This window comes from Aquarana catesbeiana, linkage group LG06 (assembly GCF_042186555.1).
Source record: "Aquarana catesbeiana isolate 2022-GZ linkage group LG06, ASM4218655v1, whole genome shotgun sequence".
NCBI lineage: Eukaryota > Metazoa > Chordata > Amphibia > Anura > Ranidae > Aquarana > Aquarana catesbeiana.
The window spans coordinates 29,593,526-29,618,216 of NC_133329.1; the positions used below are offsets into that span (position 1 = coordinate 29,593,526).

The window sequence follows — 24,691 nt, forward strand, 5'->3', positions numbered from 1 at the left end:
GCGGCGCTATACAGGAAGCATTGGCTCTGCTTCCTCTAATTACACTACCTGACGGACGGAGCGCCTGCCTGAGACTGAGTTGGTTACATGCTTTGACAATATAGTGTATATACAGTATCTCACAAAAGTGAGCACATCCCTCACATTTTTGTAAATATTTTATTCTATCTTTTCATGTGGCAACACTGAAGAAATGACACTTTGCTACAATGTAAAGTAGTGAGTGTACAGCTTGTATAACAGTGTAAATTTGCTGTCCCCTCAAAATAACTCAACACACAGCCATTAATGTCTAAACCGCTGGCAACAAAATCAGTACACCCCTAAGTGAAAATGTCCAAATTCGGCCCAAAGTGTCAATATTTTGTGAGGCCACCATTATTTTCCACCACTGCCTTAACCCTCTTGGACATGGAGGTCACCAGAGCTTCACAGGTTGTCACTGGAGTCCTCTTCTACTCCTCCATGACGACATCACAGAGCTGGTGGATGTTAGAGACCTTGCGCTCCTCCACCTTGGAGGATGCCCCACAGATGCTCAATAGGGTTTAGGTCTGGAGACATGCTTGGCCAGTCCATCCCCTTTACCCTCAGTTTCTTTAGCAAGGCAGTGGTCATCTTGGAGGTGTGTTTGGGGTGGTTATCATGTTGGAATACTGCCCTGCGGCCCAGTCTCTGAAGGGAGGGGATCATGCTCTGCTTCAGTATGTCACAGTACATGTTGGCATTCATGGTTCCCTCAATGATCTGTAGCTCCCCAGTGCCAGCAGCACTCATGTAGCCCCAGACCATGACACTCCCACCACCATGCTTGACAGTAGGAAAGACACACTTGTCTTTGTGCTCTTCACCTGGTTGCCGCCACACAGGCTTGTCACCATCTGAACCAAATAAGTTTATCTTGGTCTCATCAGACCACAGGACATGGTTCCAGTAATCCTTGTCCTTAGTCTGCTTGTCTTCAGCAAACTGTTTGCAGGCTTTCTTGTGCATCATCTTTAGAAGAGGCTTCCATCTGGGATGAAAACCATGCAGACCAATTTGATGCAGTGTGCGGCGTATGGTCTGAGCACTGACAGGCTGACCCCCCACCCCTTCAACCTCTGCAGTAATGCTGGCAGCACTCATATGTCTATTTCCCAAGGACAACCTCTGGATATGACGCTGAGCACGTGGACTCAACTTCTTTGGCCGACGATGGAGAGGCCTGTTCTGAGTGGAACCTGTCTTGTTAAACTGCTGTATGGTCTTGGCCACCGTGCTGCAGCTCAGTTTCAGCGTCTTGGCAATCTTCTTATAGTCTAGGCCATCTTTATGTAGAGCAACAGTTCTTTTTTTAAGATCCTCAGAGAGTTATTTGCCGTGAGGGGCCATGTTGAACTTCCAGTGACCAGTATGAGAGAGTGAGAGCGATAACACCAAATTTAACACACCTGCTCCCCATTCACACCTGAGACCTTGTAACACTAACGAGTCACATGACACCGGGGAGGGAAAATGGCTAATCGGGCCCAATTTGGACATTTTCACTTAGGGGTGTACTCACTTTTGTTGCCAGCGGTTTAGACATTAATGGCTGTGTGTTGAGTTATTTTGAGGGGACAGCAAATTTACACTGTTATACAAGCTGTACACTCACTACTTTACATTGTAGACAAGTGTCATTTCTTCAGTGTTGTCACATGAAAAGATAGAATAAAATATTTACAAAAATGTGAGGGGTGTACTCACTATATATATATATATATATATATAGAGAGAGAGAGAGAGAGAGAGAGAAAATAGCACATCATTGTCCCAGTTTAGCAGTGTCTAATTGGTAATATTTATAATGTGTTTGGGTTAAAGGGGTTTTCCTCGTTGTTCCTTGCTGGGCACTCTCCTTGTTTTACTATATGTGATAATAGATTTGTCTTTGATATATTCTAGAGATATTTAAGATATTATGATTTTTGTGTAATTCGTGTTTCATAATTATATAAATGTACTTGTTTACTTTACATTGATGAAAATGCAAATAAATATATAATAAAATTATTAAAAACAAAAAACATGTACAGTTTTTGTGTCTTATTCTAATTCCTTGGAATTACTTGAACCAACACGTTTTATGTTAAAATAAAATGTTTTATTTAGCAAGTTCATAAAAAAATAATATTTAATTAAGAAAAAAAAATGCTGGCAGGTTCTCTGAAATTCTCAAATTATTAGTTATTATTTTTCAAACAGTTAGTGAGTTTACAGAAGAATTCCAGGTATAGATATTTTATACATAGTCCAGCTTGGACCAATGTAACTATGAATATACCATACCTGTGGGATCCCTCTAGACTAGCCTTTCCCAATGTTTTCAACACAAAGGAACCCTTGAAATAACTTTCTGGTCTCAGGGAACCCCCTTCTAAAAAATAACTATATCTACAATGCATGGTACATTAGTGTGATGGTCTGTGGGAAGAATGCACCCTACATTTGTGTTTTTTTAAAGAATTCCCCTTGTAAAAGATCAATGTTGTCAATGGGAACTTATCTGAAAGGCATTGCTTAAAGAAACCCTGGAAACCTCTGGAGGAACCCTAGAGCTCCATGGAACCCTGATTGAGAAATCCTACTCTAGAATCTGGAAATCGCTGTCTAGACACTGCTGCTACTACACCACTACTACACTGATCTCCACTTGCTTCAGGGTTCTCTTGCTGAAAGGCTGCCCTGTTCTATTGTGAACACAGGAGGTCGGCCACTCGGCATGGACGTCATTCAAAGAATGCTTTGCATTTTCTTAATGAATGCAAACTTCTCCGATTACCAAGACCCCACTTCATTACCTTGTTCAGTCAGAGAACAATTTACATTCATTGGGAAAATGCAAACTGGTCTCGGAATGACACCCTTGCTGAGTGGCCAACCTCCTCTTTTCAGAAAGCAGCGGGGCAGTTGCTTGGCAAGGGACCCAGAAGCAAGTGCGGATTGTGGTAGTAGCGATGTAGTAGTGGTGCCTATTACAGTGATTTCCATATTCTAGAGCAGTGGTCTCCAAGCGGTGGCCCAGGGGCCAGATGCGGCGCTTTGCTTGCCTTTATCTGACTGTACTAATCCTCCTACTGATAGGAGGCCCTATTCCTCCTACCGACACCAACAGTGGTGCGTAATTCCTTCCTCTGATACCAACAATGGGGTACTATTCCTCTCACTGATACCAACAATGGGGCACTATTCCACCCACTGACACCAATGATGGGACACTATTCCACCCACTGACACCAATGATGGGACACTATTCCTCCCATTGACACCAATGATGGGACACTATTCCACCCACTGACACCAATGATGGGACACTATTCCTCCCATTGACACCAATGATGGAAAACTGTTCCCGCCATTAATACTACTGATGATGAGGCATTGTTTACTGCCACCAACAATGGTCCACTATTCCATCCACTGACACCAATGATGGGACACTATTCCACCCACTGACACCAATGATGGGACACTATTCCTCCCATTGACACCAATGATGGGACACTATTCCACCCACTGACACCAATGATGGGACACTATTCCTCCCATTGACACCAATGATGGAAAACTGTTCCCGCCATTAATACTACTGATGATGAGGCATTGTTTACTGCCACCGATGTCAGTTATATTTGACTTATATTGGCCCCCTCAAAGTCTGAAGGACAGTAAACTGGCCCTTTGTTTAGAAAGTATGGATACCCCTATTCTAAAGGAATCCCACAGGTATAGTATATACTTAGTTAGATGTATGGATTGCCCTACCTGCAATTCTTCATTAAGGTATAACTAAACTAAACCTATTTGTTCTTTTGACCATTAACACTGAAAGTAAAAATGAAAGAAAATGTTGGGTTGTAACCAAAACAGGTATAGAGGGGGGATAGTTCTGTTGAAAACCAGGGATTTCATCACTTTGCCGGGATTTCCTCTCACTTCCTATTTTGGCTATGGGACAGGACATGAAGGTTATAACCCAACCACACTTTATTCAAAAAGTTTTGCCTTATTTGTTTTTTAATGAATTGCTTCCAGGTAACAGTTGTCATATTGTGGAATTAATGTAGCAATATTATCAAAGAGAGGATAAATGAGTATATGCTGGGCAGAAGAGCTGGCACTCCATTCTCCTCAATCCAGGCCCTATAGAGGGGCACATACGTGTAGACGCCTGGTCGGTATGACACGGCACATCCGCTACCCCAGCTGACAATTCCCGCCTGGTACCAGGTCCCAGAAACTTTACACACCAGAGGTCCTCCAGAGTCACCCTGCAAGATACAAATTAATATGCAATGAATCCATGTAGTATTGACTGTCAGGTGTGAAAATTACTGATGTGTGGACCGATAGACATAAATGGTTCTGGTTTATAGACCGTAAGCAGATATAGAAATATAGTATGGGTTGACCTTCTCATCCTAGGCAAGCTACCCCTCTGATAGCGAACAATGAAGCGTTTGCCAGATGGCAAATTCTTGAATGTGTCAGAGAAGAGACTAGTAGAAAAGTTAATTTCACGTAAAGAACTTTTAAAAATATTTAATGGTTAAGAGCATCAAATAAAACCTTTGCCTTTAAAAAAAAAAAAAGCCTCCCCCCTTCTTCAAGCGGGGGTCCACCTATCTATCGGTTTTTTTTTTTTTTGAGTTCATTCACAAACTTTACTTCTCAGCATTACATACTCACATATTGTGTGTTATATGTCCACATATACAAAAACGTGTAGCGCTAAATGACAGAAAGGGCACCTTGGAAATAATGGGTTAGAAAGCCAATGCCTTGTATATATTGCGGCTGGAACGCAAATAATTATTCTCCTAGAAAAACTCTAAAGAGAAAACTGTTTATGAACTAATCAGTAAATTGAAAACTGAATGGATCATCGCTTGAAAGTGGTGTGGAAAGAACCTTCACCAGCATACGTCTTAGAGTCTTAGGAGTGGTAATATGTAGTGGATCAAAGACAGTCCTATTTAACTCTGTAGAATGTAGTATGAATGGACCAATTTCAAAATATCACACCACAGTGTCTTCACAAACATGCAATGCACTCGGATAGTATAGATGGAGGCTTACCGGAGGGTTTGAACCCAAGACAGTGTATACTGTAAGGGTCAAACCAGCTTTAATTGCTCCTTGGCAATAGTGGGAAGATCTTAGCAGCCTGAAGATGTCAAGGGAACTTTTCCGAAGGCGTATTTTCTCCAAACACAACAGAAGTCCTTACGTATGGCTCATAAAGGTGACCCCAGGACGAAGTCTATTCAGACGAAACGCGTCGGGAGGACTCCACTGCTGCCCCTTTTTATCTACAAGCGCTTTTTTAAACATCTACATCATGTAAGTGTATTTCTTCATTTTAATAAATACGGTTTCTACGGTATTACACTATGTGGTCCTTTTTATATCCTTTATGAGCCATACGTAAGGACTTCTGTTGTGTTTGGAGAAAATACGCCTTCGGAAAAGTTCCCTTGACATCTTCAGGCTGCTAAGATCTTCTCACTATTGCCAAGGAGCAATTAAAGCTGGTTTGACCCTTACAGTATACACTGTCTTGGGTTCAAACCCTCCGGTAAGCCTCCATCTATACTATCCGAGTGCATTGCATGTTTGTGAAGACACTGTGGTGTGATATTTTGAAATTGGTCCATTCATACTACATTCTACAGAGTTAAATAGGACTGTCTTTGATCCACTACATATTACCACTCCTAAGACTCTAAGACGTATGCTGGTGAAGGTTCTTTCCACACCACTTTCAAGCGATGATCCATTCAGTTTTCAATTTACTGATTAGTTCATAAACAGTTTTCTCTTTAGAGTTTTTCTAGGAGAATAATTATTTGCGTTCCAGCCGCAATATATACAAGGCATTGGCTTTCTAACCCATTATTTCCAAGGTGCCCTTTCTGTCATTTAGCGCTACACGTTTTTGTATATGTTGATCCGTTGTGCAATAATTCTGGTTGCAGTGTTAGCAGCTCATCATCTTAATATTTTGATTATTTGGAGCAAGCGCTAATTTATTGGTGGGATTTTTGTGTTATATGTCCGCCTGTGTCAGATTTCGTCAGAAAGAATAACTTATATTATTCACTGCAGGCGGTTTCCATCTTCATTGTGGGCATTTGAAGCTCACAAGCATTTATTTCCTGGATGTGGTGAATGCTGTGCTCCCAGCATTCACCGCTCATTCCCGCACATGCTCAGTGGCATCCTGGGAAGCCTGAGACTAGCTCCCAGGAGTCTGGGAGAGGCTAGAAACATGCCTACTCCCATGGGAGGAGAACCAGGAAGTGCAAAGAAGAATAGAAAAATAAAAGGTAATTACGGCGATTTAAATTTTTTTAAACGGCATGTCAGCATCTAGGCAAGGAAGAGAATACATACAGATATTGTTCAAAATTTGGGTGGAACCCCGCTTTCAGGTTTTATTTTAAACAAGCAATAAAAATTAAACCATTATGTAACTATTTCATGTAAACAATGTAGTAACATAAGTCCATAAAATATATTGTAGCACCCTCCCGGTTAGGTTGCTAGGGAGAAGTCAAACGACCAGCCTGATTATTGAGCATGGCCTAACCAATCCCTTGGGAGGTGTGCACAGATGGTGGCTGGAATCCTGTTAAATAGTCCTGGGCCCTGAAGAGATTGTCTTCAGGGCTCCAGACCTATGGACTGATCTTGTTCCAGGATTCTGTGAGTAGCGCCTTCTTCCTGTGCTGAACTTCAAATCTACTTCATGATCTCCAACCGCGAACCTGTGGCCTGTTCCATCTGCCTTTACCTGTGCTAAAGCTAGTTCATGGTCCCTAGCCATGAACTCATAGACTTTTCCAGTCTAGCTATATCTGTGCCAAAGAAACTTTATGATCCCCAGGCATAAACCTGTAGACTGTTCCATGCTGCCAATCCATGAACCTATAGACCAGTGATGGCGAACCTTGGCACTCCAGATGTTTTGGAACTACATTTCCCATGATGCTCAACTACACTGCAGAGTGCAAGAGCATCATGGGAAATGTAGTTCAAAAACATCTGGAGTGCCAAGGTTCGCCATCACTGCTATAGACTATTCCAGTCTATACCTGTGCTAAAGCTACTTTATGGCAGGGGTGTATGTACAGGGGTCGCAGAGGTCATGACTGTGACCCGACCCCATGCTCCAGGGGGCCCGTGATGCCCCTCTGTAAAGCTAGATAGGAGGGATGGTGGCATGTAGAGGAACTGATCCCCCCATGCAGCCACTGAATGCCCGCTTCTCCTGCTCTCCCTTCTGCAGACATTCAGCGGTTGCAGGAGGGAAATGGAGGGCATCTCTTGTTCTACATGCCACCCCCACTGCCTCCCTATATCTGTCCTGCTACCCTGAGCCCCTGTGTGCTCCCCTGCCCTCCCTCACTCTCCCCCCCACCACAGCAGGGTTCCCCCCTCCCACTTTCCGCCTGCTTAACTGTGTTTACGGCATAGCTGTATTTACAATGCTTCAGTGTATGAATGAAAGGGAAGCTCTGTACAGAGCTAGTCCTGTTCATTGATTCTGTGGTGCTGAGGCTGCAGAGATGGAGATTGAGGTGTCCTCAACCCCCATTCTCTGTCTCAAAAAAAAACTACTGACACCAGTGGCGAAACTATCGGGGTTGCAAAGGTCGCCCTTGCGGCCGTGCACTGATGTTCCACCACCCCGGGGGGGACCCCAAGGTAGCAGGAAGGGGGCCTGCTGTGGGACCATAATAAATGGGCCCCAGGATCAATGGGAATGGCCCTGGCCGGGGGCCCCTCATGGTTTCTTGTACTGGGGCCCTGAAGGTTCTAGTTACGCCTCTGATTCATGGTCCTCAGCCATGAACCCATAGACTGTTCCAGTTGATCTTTTGGAGTATCCCACATCACACTTAATCCCCTTATAAATTTCTGCCAGCAAATAAACTTTAAAAAGGACAACCCCTAGACTGAACAATGAGCCAAAGTGAGTGGACTGTAGTTGTGTGCCTGGCTGCCTCTGCACTGCCTTGGGAAAGAACCTATTAATCTACAGTGGCCCCTCCAGGGGTAGTGCTACACTATATAGCTATAACGCATCCATAAAACATCTGCCATCCGTTCTCGGGCTGGTTGGGAGAAAGATATTGGTCCCATCTCTGAGGAGATTTGGGACGATGTCCTCCGGTTCTCGTCCAGGGTGTCTCTTTCTCCATCACACAGACTGACCCAGATTTTTATTCTCCATAGGGTCTATAGAACTCCGCAGTTACTCTGTGCAATTGGACTGAAATCTGAGCCAGCCTGTGCTAGATGCAGTAACACAGGTACATTAATACATCTTTTGTGGCGAGGTCCGAAACTCCAAAGATACTGGGTACTGGGTGGAGGTGATTGGTACCTTAAATAAAGTATTGGATATTAACATTCCGGGTGAACCGCTTATATGTATATTGGGTTACTGTGATACCTCTATCTACACCTCCCCTACTGCTAATACTATAAGGAGCTCACTTTTTGTTGCCCGTAGACAGATTGCTCTTGAGTGGACCTCTCCACATCCACCGACTGTGTCCGATTGGATTGTAGATCTCAATAGGATCATTCTCTTTGAAAAGCATACATATTCCCTAAGGAACTCCCTGAATAAGTTTGATGATATCTGGTCTAGATGCCTTCAATCTATGACTTGGGTATCATGTCAACCAATGGGTACTGTGTACTTTGTAATACTGGATATTGTTATTCTTTTTTTTTCGTGTGTCATATATACTCTGAGTGAGAGGGGGGGTGGTGGGATGGCGGGGTTTGTTGCAGGGGGGTGGTCTGGGGGGTTTGGTTTGGTGTGATTTCTATTTTTGTGGTTTTGTCTGTATTATGTCAATGTTGTTTTCATATAAAATAATAAAAAGGATTTGATTTAAAAAAAAAAAAACATCTGCCAGAACAAGCACTCCGGTAAGAAGGTATTATATATGTAACGATGCTTAGTTATGTGTATAACATGAAATATAACTTAAAACTGGACTTTGTCCTTAGTAAAAAAAAAAATTGTGTATGAAACAGTGTACAGATCATTCCCTTAGGGCTTATGACTTTTTACCCACCTGGCATGAGTCTTTTTGCCCATCGATATACCCAGCACAGATCTGATCAGATGCAATTATGGAATCCCTGGAGCTGATTCCCGAATATTCATGGTACCACTGGTCACAGGTGTCTCTGCTAATAAAGGGGGTCATTACTTGCTGGAGGGTCTTTGGGGCTGGTAGGACAACTGTGGAACAAATAAGAAAGACATTATTGTGGTTGCTAGTTCATGAGCTAACTCAGCGTGGCAATGTGCGATTCTGGAAACCATTTATAGCTTGATAAACAATCTACATCAGGGGTCTCCAAACTATGGCCCTCCAACTACAATTCCCGTCATGCCTAGTCATGTCTGTGAATGTCGGAGTTTTACAATGCCACATGGGATGTGTAGTTCCACAACAGCTGGAGGGCCAAAGTTTGGAGATCCCTGATCTACATCATTTGGAGGCCATGATCACCCAAAACCCATACATTTTCATCTAGCTGGGAACCAATGGGTTGAAAAAGAGACTCCATTTTTGCAAATTCTACACCAGTAGTTCTCCACAGAGACTTAAAGTGGACCTCTTAGTAACCTGTCATGTTTCAATATACAATAACGGTATAATTTTTATAACAATGCTCCACCTCAATAAAAAGCCGTCTTCCAACTCCAGTCAGTGACTTAACCTCCGTCCTTTTCATGAAAGGACAAATGGAATGACTGCGGCGGATGTGATGCAGCCTTTTTACGGGGCATTAGAGTGGCCGGTGGGGGGGGCAATTCCCCCCCTTTCCGGCCCAGTCTGCCCCTGTTGGGAATGCGCACAAAATACCTTAGCAGACATGCAGTGGAGACTTCTTTTCGGCATTTATCACACAAAAAATGAAGGAGAAACTCTTCCACCAGAGTGGAAGAACGGAGGATTGGCCAACAATCCTTTACATCTGTAGTTGTGACCATGACCCCGGGCTCTCAGACTCACCTCCAGAGGCAACATTGCCCCATCCGGTTACCCAGCACGACATGTTGGGGTAGAAGGTGATGGAGGCTGAGGGCAGACAGATGGGTTGGATGAAGTTGGTGAAGGTGATGGACTTGGAGAGTCTCAAGAGAGCGATGTCGCCCCCGGTAACAGAAGACTGGTATGTGGAATTAATAAGGATCCTTTGCACCTTGGAGACGACCGCATTTGAGTTATACTGTGACAGTTTATAGGTGCCGAGAGACACTTGGTAGTCAGCAGGAGACTTTGAGCTGAAAAAGAAAAATTATGATAATACACAGAAGTAGATTTTCTTTTAACAGCTACAGAAGCTTGGATTTTTCTGGCAAATGTGTATCTAAACCCAGGAACAAAAAAATTTAAACATAGTTGCAGCTTACCCCTCCTTAAATGTGGTGGCTGCATTTTTTTTTTCTATTTTCAGGCTTTTTTCTGGTTTGTTTTCATCTGGTGATCCTGCCAGCAGGGCCGGGACAAGAGGGGTGGGCACTGTGGTATTATGTGAAGTGAGTGGATGCCACAGGGAGATGGGGGGAGGGAGGGGATTTGTGTTGGAAGGGGGAATTTGGGGGATGGCAGGGGGTAAGTATTGTTTCAGGAGGGGAAATTTGGGGTGGTGCTAAGAGTGGTGATTTTGGGGAATTTGTGTTGGGGGGGATAAGATTTATGCTAGGAGAGGGAATTTGTTCTGAGAGGGGGATTGGGGGGAGGGATTGTACTTGGAGGGGGATTGGGGGGAATTTGTGCTGGGAGGGGGAGTGGGGGAAGAAGATTTAAGCTAGGAGGGGGGATTTGTGCTGGCAGGGGGATTGGGTTGGAGGGATTGTGCTTGGAGGGGGGATTGGGGGGAATTTGGGTTGGGAGGGGGGAATTTGTTCTGGGAGGGGGATTGGGGGGAGGGATTGTGCTTGGAGGGGGGATTGGGGGGAATTTGTGTTGGGAGGGGGAGTGGGGGAAGACGATTTGTGCTAGGAGGGGGGGATTTGTGCTAGGAGGGGGGAATTTGTTCTGGGAGGGAGATTGGGGGGAGGGATTTTGCTTGGAGGGGGGATTGGGGGGAATTTGTGCTGGGAGGGAGTGGGGGAAGAAGATTTGTGCTAGAAGGGGGGAATTTGTGCTAGGAGGGAGGGAATTTGTTCTGGGAGGGGGATTGGGGGGAGGGATTTTTCTTGGAGGGGGGATTGGGGGGAATTTGTGCTGTGGGGGAGTGGGGGAAGAAGATTTGTGCTAGGAGGGGGGAATTTGTGCTGGAAGGGGGATTGGGGGGAGGGATTGTGCTTAGAGGGGGGATTGGGGGGAATTTGTGTTGGGAGGGGGAGTGGGGGAAGATGATTTGTGCTAGGAGCGGGGGATTTGTGCTAGGAGGGGGGAATTTGCGCTGGAAGGGGGATTCGGGGGAGGGATTGTGCTTGGAGGGGGGATTGGGGGGAATTTGTGTTGGGAGGGGGAGTGGGGGAAGATGATTTGTGCTAGGAGCGGGGGATTTGTGCTAGGAGGGGGGAATTTGCGCTGGAAGGGGGATTGAGGGGAGGGATTGTGCTTGGAGGGGGGATTGGGGGGAATTTGTGTTGGGAGGGGGAGTGGGGGAAGACGATTTGTGCTAGGAGCGGGGGATTTGTGCTAGAAGGTGGGAATTTGTGCTGGAAGGGAGATTGGGGGGAGGGATTGTGCTTGGAGGGGGGATTTAAAGTGGGGGGGTGGAAGATGTATACTAGGAAGGGAAATTTTAGGGGTAGAGAATTTGTGCTATTAGGTGTGAATGTTTTGGGGGGGAGTTTAGCAGGCTGGTCCAAAAAATAAAAAATTGGATATGATGATACATTAGTCTAGATAACATTTATTTATTCCGGCTCAGCCTACAACACAAGCCCTGATGAAGGGGGCTGGTGAGCCCCAAAACGTGTTGGGTATTTCTTGTGACCTTCTGTCCTTGGCATTCTCATCCCAGATTCTCTAACAATAAAAAACTGGCAGAAGTTCTAATTCGCCCCGCTCTACTCATCTACTCTTTACTATGTTCACAGTAACATATTGTACATCTCATGAAAAAAAGAATAATAAAATCCCCTTCAATCCCAGAACGTGTATTGAGCCCTCCCGCTGTATCTATGGGGTAATACAGGAACTTACTACTGAAGGCAGTGAGCAGCAGTGAGAATTGACTTGCTGCTGATCAGGGACCCCCCACAGACATGGCTGTCCAGATATCGCAGGCTGACCTGCCATGGCCACGCCCCTTCCGCCGCCGCTGTGCCACCGACAATTCGCGCCGACACCGATGGAGATCCGCAGGTCGAGGACTGCCCGGCTGAGCTGCTGAACTGCTGCAAAACTGTGGAGGAAATCATAATGGATGTGGTCATTTCACACCACGCTGATACAAAATGTAATTTTCACAAATAATTTGGAAATCATTTCATAACATTTTATTGCTAATTACCTTTCTGTAATTCAGAATGAAATAAGACGATAGCTATGGAAATGGTAAATTATAATTTTATACAGTAATTATAATTTAATGTAATAATTATAATTTATATTAATAAATAATATTACTATACTTTGTTATATACATAATACATTATGCAATTATCATTTATAATAATAAATGATGATTTATAAATGATACATTTTATATCAACTTTCTCTAATTTAGCCCAACCACTTCAGTACCGGGGACTTTCACCCCCTTCCCGCCCAGGCCAATTTTCAGCTTTCTGCGCTGTCACAGTTTGAATGACAATTACTCATTAATGCAACACTGAACCCATATGACATTTTTTATCATTTTTTCCCCACAAATATAGCTTTCTTTTGGTGGTATTTTAATTTTTTGCTTAACAAGTTAAAAAAGACAGACAATTTTGAAATGTTTTTCTTTGATTCCGTTATAAAATTTTGTAAATATGTAATTCTTCTCCTTCACTAATGAGGTGGAACTGATGAGGAGGCACTGATATGCAGCACTGATGGGCACTGATGAGGAGGCACTGATATGCAGCACTGATGGGCACTGATATGCAGCACTGATGGGCACTGATATGCAGCACTGATGGGCACTGATATGCAGCACTGATGGGCACTGATGAGGAGGCACTAATATGCAGCACTGATGGGCACTGATATGCAGCACTGATGGGCACTGATGAGGAGGCACTGATATGCAGCACTGATGGGCACTGATATGCAGCACTTAAGGGCACTGATGAGGAGGCACTGATATGCAGCACTGATGGGCACTAATATGTAGCACTGATGGGCACTGATATGCAGCACTGATAGGCACTGGTAGGTGGCACTGATGGACACTGATAGATGGCAATAATGGGAACTAATAGGTGGCACTGATGGGTGGCACTGATGAGCCCTGATAAATAGCACTGATGGGCAGCACTGATGGGCGGCACTGATAGGCACTACTGATGGACACCTATAGATGGCAATAATAGGCACTAATAGGTGGCACTGCTGGGCGGCACTGATGGGCAGCACTGATAGGTGGCACTGATGGGCGGCACTGATGGGCCCTGATAAATGGTACTGATGGGCGGCACTGATAGGCAGCACTGATGGGCGGCACTCATGGGCACTAATAAGTGGCATTGATGGGTGGCACTGATGGGCACTGATAAGTGGCACTGATGGGCAGCACTGATAGGCAGCAATGATGAGGAAGCCATGACAGACATTGCTGCTAGGCATCCCTGATGGGCACTGATTGGCATCACAGGTGGGCACTTTTTGGCACTGGTGGCATCACAGGTGGGCACCGCTGAGGGGGCTGCACTGATAATCACTGCATTGATTATCAGTGCAGATTTCCCCGTAAGAAGAGCCACCCTGTCAGCGCGAATAGAGGAATGCCGATAACGAGCACGTCTTAGTAACGCAGTGATCATCTGTGATTGGACACAGCTGATCATGTGGTAAAGGACCTACTTCATAGGCTCTTTACAGTGATCTGAGATGTGGCGTGTCGGAGCGTCACACAGCACTAACGATCGCCGCGCTGCGTGCCCCCAGGGTGCACGAGTGGCTTGTTCTGCTGGACATCATATGATGTCCAGTCAGGATAATGAATCTCCTGGCCGTCATTCTGCTATAGGCTGGGGGCGGGATGTGGTTAAGGCAGAACTCCTCCCTCAACCGCTACATTTGGCATTTTTTTTTTTTGAGGGGGGGGGGGGTACCTGTTTTTCACAGGTATATGCACTGTGCATTCTACATAAAGAAACTTAAGCAAATTATACTATCACAAAATAATATCCAAAACAGTCTTTTTTTTAACACATTATGTTGTATGACTGCGTCTGAATTCTCTTAATGGGGCATGAAGTCCCGACTCATGAAGACACACAGTGCGCAGTCCATGACTGGAAGTTTTGGGAATGAACTACAGAGACAAAAAAAAAAAAAAACTTTGGGTCAAAATAAAGGAAATAACTTTATGTTTATTACTAGTTACATGACGCTTAACAGAAAGAGCGATGTCACACTGAGGGTTTAACATTATACTTTGATTAAACCCAACAGATCCTGGAAGTGTTTGTTGTAATCAGCCTGTAATGGTAACTTACAGTTCAAGTTATAGTTGAGAGTCTCCTAGAAAAAAAGGCAACTTACCGACCAACACCAACAGAGCTTGCACAGAAGTCATGACGTCTCAGGTGGCTTTGTGTTGTCCGAGTCTGACCATAAACCCAATCTTTAGTTCTAAACTTCACATTTTATCCAGGTGACATGGTGAGGTCGGTGGAGATACAGCCTTCTGAAAGGTGCTGAATCCCCCTCAAGAAGATCTGGTGGACTAAGCAAACTAAGACCTACATGAGGAGGCTGAAACCTGCCAGACTTGTCCAGGGTCAGTCCTTAATGTGCGTAATAACCATAACAATAACACACACAGATGGACAACTCCATAGAGGACTGCAGGACAAACGTTGTTCCTCACATAACAGGTTATAACAAGTAGAATTACCTGCTGAGCAACTGATACAACAGAAGAGCGATAGTGACGTTCAACTGTGGAAATTTTTTTTTTATGGTCAATTTCCTGCCTTTAGCTGGGTTGGGTTGCAAAGAATTCACCAACAGAGGCAGAGCTCATTTCAAGATTTCATGGTCTCTCTTTTTTCCTGTTTAACCACTTGCCTACCAGGCACTTACACCCTTCTTGCCCCGGGCCATTTTTCAGCTTTCAGCACTGTCGCACTTTGAATGACAATTGCGCGGTCGTGCTACACTGTACCCAAACAAATGTTTTATAATTTTCTTCACACAAATAGAGCTTTCTTTTGGTGGTATTTAATCACTGCTGGGTTTTTTATCTTTTACAAAAACAAAAAAAAGACCAAAAATTTAGAAAAAAAAAGTTTTTTACTTTTTTTCTGTTAGTAAATTTTGTAATTAAGTAATTTTTCACCTTCACTGATGTGCGCTGATGAGGCGGCACTGATGGGTACTGATAGGCTGAACTGGTGGGCATTGATGAGGTGGCACTTATGGGCACTGATAGGTGGCACTGATATGTGGCACTGATGAGCATTGATAGGCGGCACTGATGGGCACTGTTAGGTGGCACTGATGGGCACTAATAGGTGGCACTGGTTGGCACTGATAGGCTGCACTGGTGGGCACTGATAGGAGGCAAGGATAGCCTGATGGGCACTGATGGGCATTGATGGGTGGCACTGATGGGCAACACTGATGGGCATTGATTGACAGCAGTGATGGGCATTGATGGGCAGCACTGATAGGTGGCACTGATTTCCAGCACTGACTGACATCGCTAATGGGCACTTATTGGTGGCACTTGTGGGCACTGATAGCTGGCATTGGTGGGCAATGGTGGGCACTGATTTGTGACACTATATTTCAATATTGTAATCAGGGCACTGATGATTTCTAAATGTCCCCCTGCGTGGAGATGCCGCTGATCGGCTCTCCTCTCCTCACACTCTGTCAGTGTGAGGCAAGGAGTGCTGATTACTGGCACTTCCTTGTTTACATGTGACCGGCTGTGATTGGGCACAGCCAATCACATGGTTAAAAAGCCACGCACGCAGCTCTTTACAGAGATGGGAGTAGCGCCGTGTCCTAGCAACACGGCGCGGCCGCAATCACTGTGCTGTGCGCCCCCGTCATATGACGTCATCCCAGAACGAGAGCCACACTGCCCCACCGTCATTTGACGGTGGGCGGGCGGCAAGCAGATAAAATAAATCTGAACCCTAACTGGGTGGCGTTTAGTGTGGTAAAGCAACGGCCTTTTATTTTTTTTGTATTCGTGTTTTTTTATCCTTATTCTTATCTCCTGCAGCTTCTTTATCTACTCCATATATACAGGCACTAGGGATGAGCCGAACACCCCCCCCCCCCCCCCGGTTCGGTTTGCACCAGAACCCGCGAACGGACCGAAAATTCGCACGAACGTTAGAACCCCATTGAAGTCTATGGGACTCGAATGTTCTAAATCAAAAGTGCTTTAAAGGCTAATTTGCATGGTATTGTCCTAAAAAGGGTTTGGGGACCCGGGTCCTGCCCCAGGGGACATGTATCAATGCAAAAAAAACTTTTAAAAACGTCCGTTTTTTCGGAAGCAGTGATTTTAATGATGCTTAAAGTGAAAAAAAAAAGTGAAATATTCCTTTAAATATCGTACCTGGGGGGTGTCTATAGTATGCCTGTAAAGTGGCGCATGTTTCCCGTGTTTAGAACAGTCCCTGCACCAAATGACATTTTTAAAGGAATAAAAGTCATTTAAAACTGCTTGCGGCTTTAATGTAATGTCGGGTCCTGGCAATATGGATGAAAATCAATGAGACAAACGGCATGAGTACCCCCCAGTCCATTACCAGGCCCTTTGGGTCTTGTATGGCTATTAAGGTGAATCCCGCACCCAAATTAAAAAAAGGAAAGGTGTGGGGCCCCCAGGACCTCTGAACAGCAGTATACAGGCGGTGCAAACAAGACAGGGACTGTAGGTTTGTTGTTAAGTAGAATCTGTTTGTAATTTTGAACTGGTACATTTTTAACGTGTTTAGCTCCAGCCAAAAAATCTATTTTAAGCTTTTTGGAAAACATAGGGAAGGGTTATCACCCCTGTGACATTTGTTTTGCTGTCTGTGCTCCTCCTCTTCAGAAGATTTCACCTCACTTTCTGTCCCAATGACAAATGTTTTTAGACAATTTGGGGTTTTTAGTGAAACAAGGATTGGAAAGCATCAGTGGAGAGGAGACACGTTTTTCCCATATTAACTCTTACAGGAGAGAGTTTTCCTTCCTAGAGGTAGATTTCATCTCACTTCCTGTTGTCTCCTTCCGTTTGCAAGTAGGAGTCGTTTGTAAGTTGGATGTTTGAAAGTAGGGGCCTGCCCTATATACTCTGCAGAAATTGGGGCCTTAGGTGTTGTTGTGGCCACAACACTGTAAGCCCTCACAGGGCCCTGCTGTGAAATATTAGATCAAGAATTGTAATTACATGCACCTGTTGAACAGGGGCAGAAAAATTGGGCGTTTGGTGGTGGTGGTGTTGCCACAACACTGTAAGTCCTCACAGTTACTCTTGGTGGGCGCAGAAACGGGCCCTGCTGTGAGATATTAGATCAAGAATTGTAATTACACGCCCCTGCTAAACAGGGGCTGAAAAATTGGGCCTTAGGCACTGGTATTGGTGCCACAACACTGCAACACCTCACAGATACTCTAGTTGGAACGCAGGAACAAGCCCTGCTGCAAAGTATTGCATCAAAAATTGTAATTACACGCCCCTGTTAAACAGGGGCTGAAAAATTGGGCCTTAGGCACTGGTGCTAGTGCCACAACACTGCAACCCCTCACAAATACTCTAGTTGAGTGCAGCAACGAACCCTCCTTGCAAAATATTGCATCAAAAAATTGTAATTACACGCCCCTTTTAAACAGGGGCTGAAAAATTGGGCCTTAGCCACTGGTGGCGGCGCCCAGAACCAAAAATATTCTTACAAGCTATCAGCATGATCATTGAGGAGGAAGAGGATAGTCACTCAGCATAACAGGATAGTCACTCAGCATCAGCATAGGCAGTCTTGAAGGGATCTGACATTTCAGAAAAAATTATTCAGTTACATCAGCATTAGGTGCTTGGTAGCTGGTGGTGATCCAAGACTGATTCATTTTTATGAAGGTCAGTCGATCGACCGAGTCGGTGGACAGGCGCACCCTGTGATCGGTTACAAAACCTCCAGCAGCACTGAATGTGCGTTCTGAAAGAACACTGGATGCAGGACAGGCCAGTAGCTCAATTGCATACTGTGCAAGCTCTGGCCAGTGATCCATTCTCAAGACCCAGTAACCCAGAGGATTTTCGGTGGGAAAGGTGTCCAAGTCAGATCTTGCCCCTAGGTATTCCTGCACCATGTAAAACAGACGCAGGCTATGATTGCTGGAACCGATCATACCTTGGGGCTGCGGACTAAAAAATTGTCTGAACGCATCGGTCAGACGGCCACCTTCTCCACCGCTCCTTCTTTGACTGACTGAAGCCTCAGCAACACGTTGTCCAGGAACAGGAGTTTGTAACCTCCCAGTCTCTGGGAACGCGTTGCACAGACCTTTCTGCAAGGCCTCCCGAAGATGTTTCATCCTCTGCTCTCTGCGACGGCAAGATAAGGTCCGCAACCTTACCCTTGTAACTTGGATCAAGGAGGGTTGCCAGCCAGTATTGATCCCTCTCCTTGATACCACGAATACAAGGATCCTTCCGCAGGCTTTGCAGGATCAGGGAGGCCATGTAGCGTAGGCTTGCTGAGGCAATCGGTCTGGAGTCCTCTGGGTCACTAAGGACGACATGATCCACAGCCACCTCCTCCCAGCCACCTACAAGTCCATGGGTTTCTTGAGACTGTAAATGATCCCTTAAAGACTGCTGCTGATGCTGAGTGCCAGGCTCCACCTCCATGCTGACACAATCCTCCTCTTCCTCCTCCTCTTCATCCTGTGTGATCAGCGGGCACGCAGGAACACTGTCTGGATAAAGAGGGCCTTGAGAGCTAAGGAAGTCCTCCTCTTCCTGCCTCTGCCCTGCCTCAAGTGCCCTGTCCATTATTCCATGCAGCGTGTGCTCCAACAGGTGGACAAGGGGGACAGTGTCACTGACGCATGCACTGTCACTGCTCACCATCCTCTTGGCCTCCTCAAATGGTGACAGGACAGTGCATGCATCCCTGATCATGGCCCACTGGCGTGGGGAAAAAAAACCAAGCTCCCCTGACCCTGACCTGGTGCCATAGTCGCAAAGGTACTCATTGATGGCCCTCTGCTGTGTGTGCAGCTGCTGCAGCATGGCCAACGTTGAGTTCCACCTGGTGAGCATGTCACAGATTAGGCGGTTCTTGGGCAGGTTAAATTCCTTTTGGAGGTCAGCCAGCTGAGCACTGGCATTATATGACCGGCGGAAATGCACACAGACTTTCCTGGCCTGCCTCAGGACATCCTGTAAGCCCGGGTACCTGCCCAAGAACCGCTGCACCACCAAGTTAAGGACGTGAGCCAAACAGGGTACATGGGTCATTTGTTCCTGTCGGAGGGCGGAGAAGAGGTTGGTGCCATTGTCGCAAACCACCATTCCTGCCTTAAGTTGGTGTGGCATCAACCAGCTCTGAACCTGCCCCTGCAGAGCTGACAGAACCTCTGCTCCAGTTTGGATCCTGTCCCCCAAGCACACCAGCTCAAGCACCGCATGGCATCTTTTGGCCTGCATAGTTGCGTAGCCCCTTGAACGCCTACGGAGCACCGCTGGTTCCGAGGACAAAGCACAGGAAGAGGCCATGGAGGAGGAAGAAGAGGAGGAAGTGGAGGAGAGAGGTGTGTCAGAATCACCAGTAGTAGCATTTTGGAGGCGTGGTGGCGGAACAACCTCCAACACTACTGCACCTTGTCTTGCATCCTTCCCAGCTGCCAGCAGAGTCACCCAACGCGCCGTGAAACTTAGGTTATGTCCCTGTCCATGCCTGCTGGACCATGAGTCAGCGGTAATATGCACCTTACCACTGACCGCCCTGTCCAGCGAGGCATGGACATTGCCTTCCACATGCCGGTAGAGAGCCAGAATCGCCTTCCGTGAGAAAAAGTGGCGTTTGGGTACCAGCCACTGAGGAACCGCACATTCCACAAACTCACAGAAGGGGGCAGAGTCTACCAATTGAAAAGGTAGCAGTTGAAGTGCTAGCAATTTTGCCAAGCTAGCATTCAACCGCCGGGCATGTGGATGGCTGGGAGCAAACTTCTTTCGGCGGTGCAGCAGCTGGGGCAGGGAAATTTGCCTGGTACAATCTGACGTCGGTGTATCGATAGCATATTGCCCACAAGTACTTGGCTGTGACACACCTAATTCTACACCTTCATTCCTCTCAGTGCAGGTCTCGGAGAGGACTAAAGGTATAGTGGGGTTGGAGATCTCAGCTGATGAGGAGCAAGGAGAGGTCCTCTTTGTTCTTTGGTGTGGGTCTTTTAGGTACCCTTGCCAAAGAACTGCACGGCAGGTCAACATATGTCTGGTCAAGCATGTGGTGCCCAAGCGGGAGATGTTTTGGCCACGCAAGATACGCTTGAGACATATGTTGCAAATAGCAGCAGTGCGATCTGATGCACTCATCTCAAAAGAGGCCCACACCAAAGAACTTTTGGAATAACACGCAGAGACAGCAGCGCCCTGCACATGCGGAGCTTTGCGGTGTGATGCAGTCAGTGTGCTGCCCTTAAGCTGCCTTGTTGGTGATGTGCCTCCTCCTCCTCCTCTCTTCTATCAGGCACCCACGTGGAGTCAGTGACCTCATCATCCCCTCCCTCCTCATCACTGGAGCAAACCTGGCAGTATGCTTCAGCAGGGGCAACATGACTGCCAGATTGCTGTCCTTCTTGGGCACCCCCCCGACTGGGCTCACGTTACTGCCTTCCTCTAGCTGAGTACCATCATCGGAGCCTTCAAAACGCTGGGCATCTTCCTGGAGCATGCACCCAACACTGTGGTCAAACATTTCTGGGGACTCCTCAGGAGGACATGGTGGGGCTAGGGAAGGAGTGACTGATTCCATTGAGCCGAGGGAAGAGGCCGGGTTGGCAGCTGCTTTGCAAGACAAAGTACCCTGAGCATGAGTGGGAGAGGATGAGGAGGATGAGGACGGCTTGGTCATCCACTCGACCAAGTCTTCCGCATGTTGCGACTCAACACAGCCAGCTGCCGAAAAAAGGCCAAGCGTGTCCCACGGCCACGTGCTGATGAGGATGCACCGTCTCCACGACCAGCACTGTTGCCTCTAAATATATATATATACTGATACTGCAGCTAGCAAAATCAACTGCCTATCTGTAGTATTATTAGTATGAGAACACCACCAATCTTCTACATGTAGCTTTAGCTGAAAACTGTGCAGAGGTCGCACTACACTAACTTGTAGCTTTAGCTGAACACTGTGCAGAGGACGCACTACACTAACGTGTAAATAATGTAGCTGCCTGCGGTAGTGATAGGATCAGAAAAACACCACCAATCTTCTACAGGTAGCTTTAGCTAAACACTGTGCAGAGGTCGCACTACACTAACTTGTAGCTTTAGCTGAACACTGTGCCGAGGTCGCACTACACTAATGTGTAAATAATGTAGCTGCCTGCGGTAGTGATAGGATCAGAAAAACACCACCAATCATCTACAGGTAACTTTAGCTGAACACTGTGCAGAGGTCGCACTACACTAACTTGTAGCTTTAGCTGAACACTGTGCAGAGGTCGCACTACACTAACTTGTAGCTTTAGCTGAACACTGTGCAGAGGTCGCACTACACTAACTTGTAGCTTTAGCTGAACACTGTACAGAGGTCGCACTACACTAACTTGTAGCTTTAGCTGAACACTGTGCCGAGGTTGCACTACACTAACATGTAAATAATGTAGCTGCCTGTGGTAGTGATAGGATCAGAAAAACACTACCAATCTTCTACAGGTAGCTTTAGCTGAACACTGTGCAGAGGTCGCACTACACTAACTTGTAGCTTTAGCTGAACACTGTGCAGAGGACGCACTACACTAACGTGTAAATAATGTAGCTGCCTGCGGTAGTGATAGGATCAGAAAAACACCACCAATCTTTTACAGGTAGCTTTAGCTAAACACTGTGCAGAGGTCGCACTACACTAACTTGTAGCTTTAGCTGAACACTGTGCCGAGGTCGCACTACACTAATGTGTAAATAATGTAGCTGCCTGCGGTAGTGATAGGATCAGAAAAACACCACCAATCTTCTACAGGTAGCTTTAGCTGAACACTGTGCAGAGGTCGCACTACACTAACTTGTAGCTTTAGCTGAACACTGTGCAGAGGTTGCACTACACTAACTTGTAGCTTTAGCTGAACACTGTGCAGAGGTCGCACTACACTAACTTGTAGCTTTAGCTGAACACTGTACAGAGGTCGCACTACACTAACTTGTAGCTTTAGCTGAACACTGTGCCGAGGTTGCACTACACTAACATGTAAATAATGTAGCTGCCTGTGGTAGTGATAGGATCAGAAAAACACTACCAATCTTCTACAGGTAGCTTTAGCTAAACACTGTGCAGAGGTCGCACTACACTAACTTGTAGCTTTAGCTGAACACTGTGCAGAGGTCGCACTACACTAACTTGTAGCTTTAGCTTAACACTGTGCAGAGGTTGCACTACACTAACTTGTAGCTTTACTGAACACTGTGCCGAGGTCGCACTACACTAACGTGTAAATAATGTAGCTGCCTGCGGTAGTGATAGGATCAGAAAAACACCACCAATCTTCTACAGGTAGCTTTAGCTGAACACTGTGCAGAGGTCGCACTACACTAACTTGTAGCTTTAGCTGAACACTGTGCAGAGGTCGCACTACACTAACTTGTAGCTTTAGCTGAGCACTGTGCAGAGGTCAAACTACACTAACTTGTAGCTTTAGCTGAACACTGTGCAGAGGTCGCACTACACTAACTTGTAGCTTTAGCTGAACACTGTGCAGAGATCGCACTACACTAACTTGTAGCTTTAGCTGAACACTGTGCCAAGGTCGCACTACTCTAACGTGTAAATAATGTAGCTGCCTGCGGTAGTGATAGGATCAGAAAAACACCACCAATCTTCTACAGGTAGCTTTAGCTGAACACTGTGCAGAGGTTGCACTACACTAACTTGTAGCTTTAGCTGAACACTGTGCCAAGGTCGCACTACACTAACGTGTAAATAATGTAACTGCCTGCGGTAGTGATAGGATCAGAAAAACACCACCAATCTTCTACAGGTAGCTTTAGCTGAACACTGTGCAGAGGTCGCACTACACTAACTTGTAGCTTTAGCTGAGCACTGTGCAGAGGTCAAACTACACTAACTTGTAGCTTTAGCAGAACACTGTGCAGAGGTCGCACTACACTAACTTGTAGCTTTAGCTGAACACTGTGCAGAGGTCGTACTACACTAACTTGTAGCTTTAGCTGAACACTGTGCAGAGGTCGCACTACACTAACTTGTTGTAGCTTTAGCTGAACACTGTGCAGAGGTTGCACTACACTAACTTGTAGCTTTAGCTGAACACTGTGCAGAGGTCGCACTACACTAACTTGTAGCTTTAGCTGAACACTGTGCAGAGGTCGCACTACACTAACTTGTAGCTTTAGCTGAACACTGTGCAGAGGTCGCACTACACTAACTTGTTGTAGCTTTAGCTGAACACTGTGCAGAGGTTGCACTACACTAACTTGTAGCTTTAGCTGAACACTGTGCACTGTAAATACTGTAGCTGCCTGACTTTGGTACTAATAGGATCAGAAGAACACCAGTAATTTTCTTCAGGTAGCTGTTAATACTGTAACAACACCTGCCTGCCTGTCAGTAGGAAGATAATAACAGGAACAGATCTAGCTAAACTGAATACAGTGTATATATATATATATATATATATATATATATATATATATATATATATATATATATATATATATATATATATGTATATATATATATATATATATATATATATATATATATATGTATATATATATATATACGTATATATATATATATATATGTATATATATATATATATATATATATATATATATACGTATATATATATATATATATATATATACGTATATATATATATATATATATATATATATATATATATACAACACCTGGGATGCATACATATACACAATACACTGTAAGTGCAGCTAACTGACTGACTGTCCTGCCTAATCTATCTAACTTAAATCAAATGACACTGTCTCTCTGTCTCTGTCTCTCAACGCTGGAACACACTACACATAGACGTGCAGGCGGCCTTATATAGTGTGGGGCGTGTACTAAACCCCCCGAGTCATAATTGGCCAAAGCCACCCTGGCTTTGGCCAATTACAGCTCTCTGTACAGACGGCGCTGTGATTGGCCAAGAATTCAGGTCATAGTGCATGCTTGGCCAATCATCAGCCAGCAATGCACTGCGATGCCGCAGTGAATTGTGGGCCGTGACGTGTCACTCGAATTTGGCGCGAACAGCCCATATCGTTCGCAATTCGGCAAACGACCGAACAGACGATGTTTGAG

At 45.5% G+C, this 24,691-nt stretch overlaps 1 protein-coding gene across 1 annotated transcript in view; it reads right to left on the minus strand.

Annotated features, from left to right (window-relative positions):
- Positions 1-2,141: 2,141 nt before the first annotated feature.
- Positions 2,142-24,691, minus strand: part of LOC141147927 (transmembrane protease serine 9-like) — a 57,726-nt gene continuing 35,176 nt past the window's right edge. The window contains exons 6-10 of the mRNA XM_073635085.1: positions 12,535-12,567; positions 12,225-12,426; positions 10,074-10,345; positions 9,123-9,292; positions 2,142-4,295 (exon numbers count right to left, since the gene is read on the minus strand). Coding sequence (XP_073491186.1) covers positions 4,083-4,295; positions 9,123-9,292; positions 10,074-10,345; positions 12,225-12,426; positions 12,535-12,567 — 890 coding nt within the window. The 3' untranslated portion in view covers positions 2,142-4,082. The remainder of the gene's footprint in view (positions 4,296-9,122; positions 9,293-10,073; positions 10,346-12,224; positions 12,427-12,534; positions 12,568-24,691) is intronic.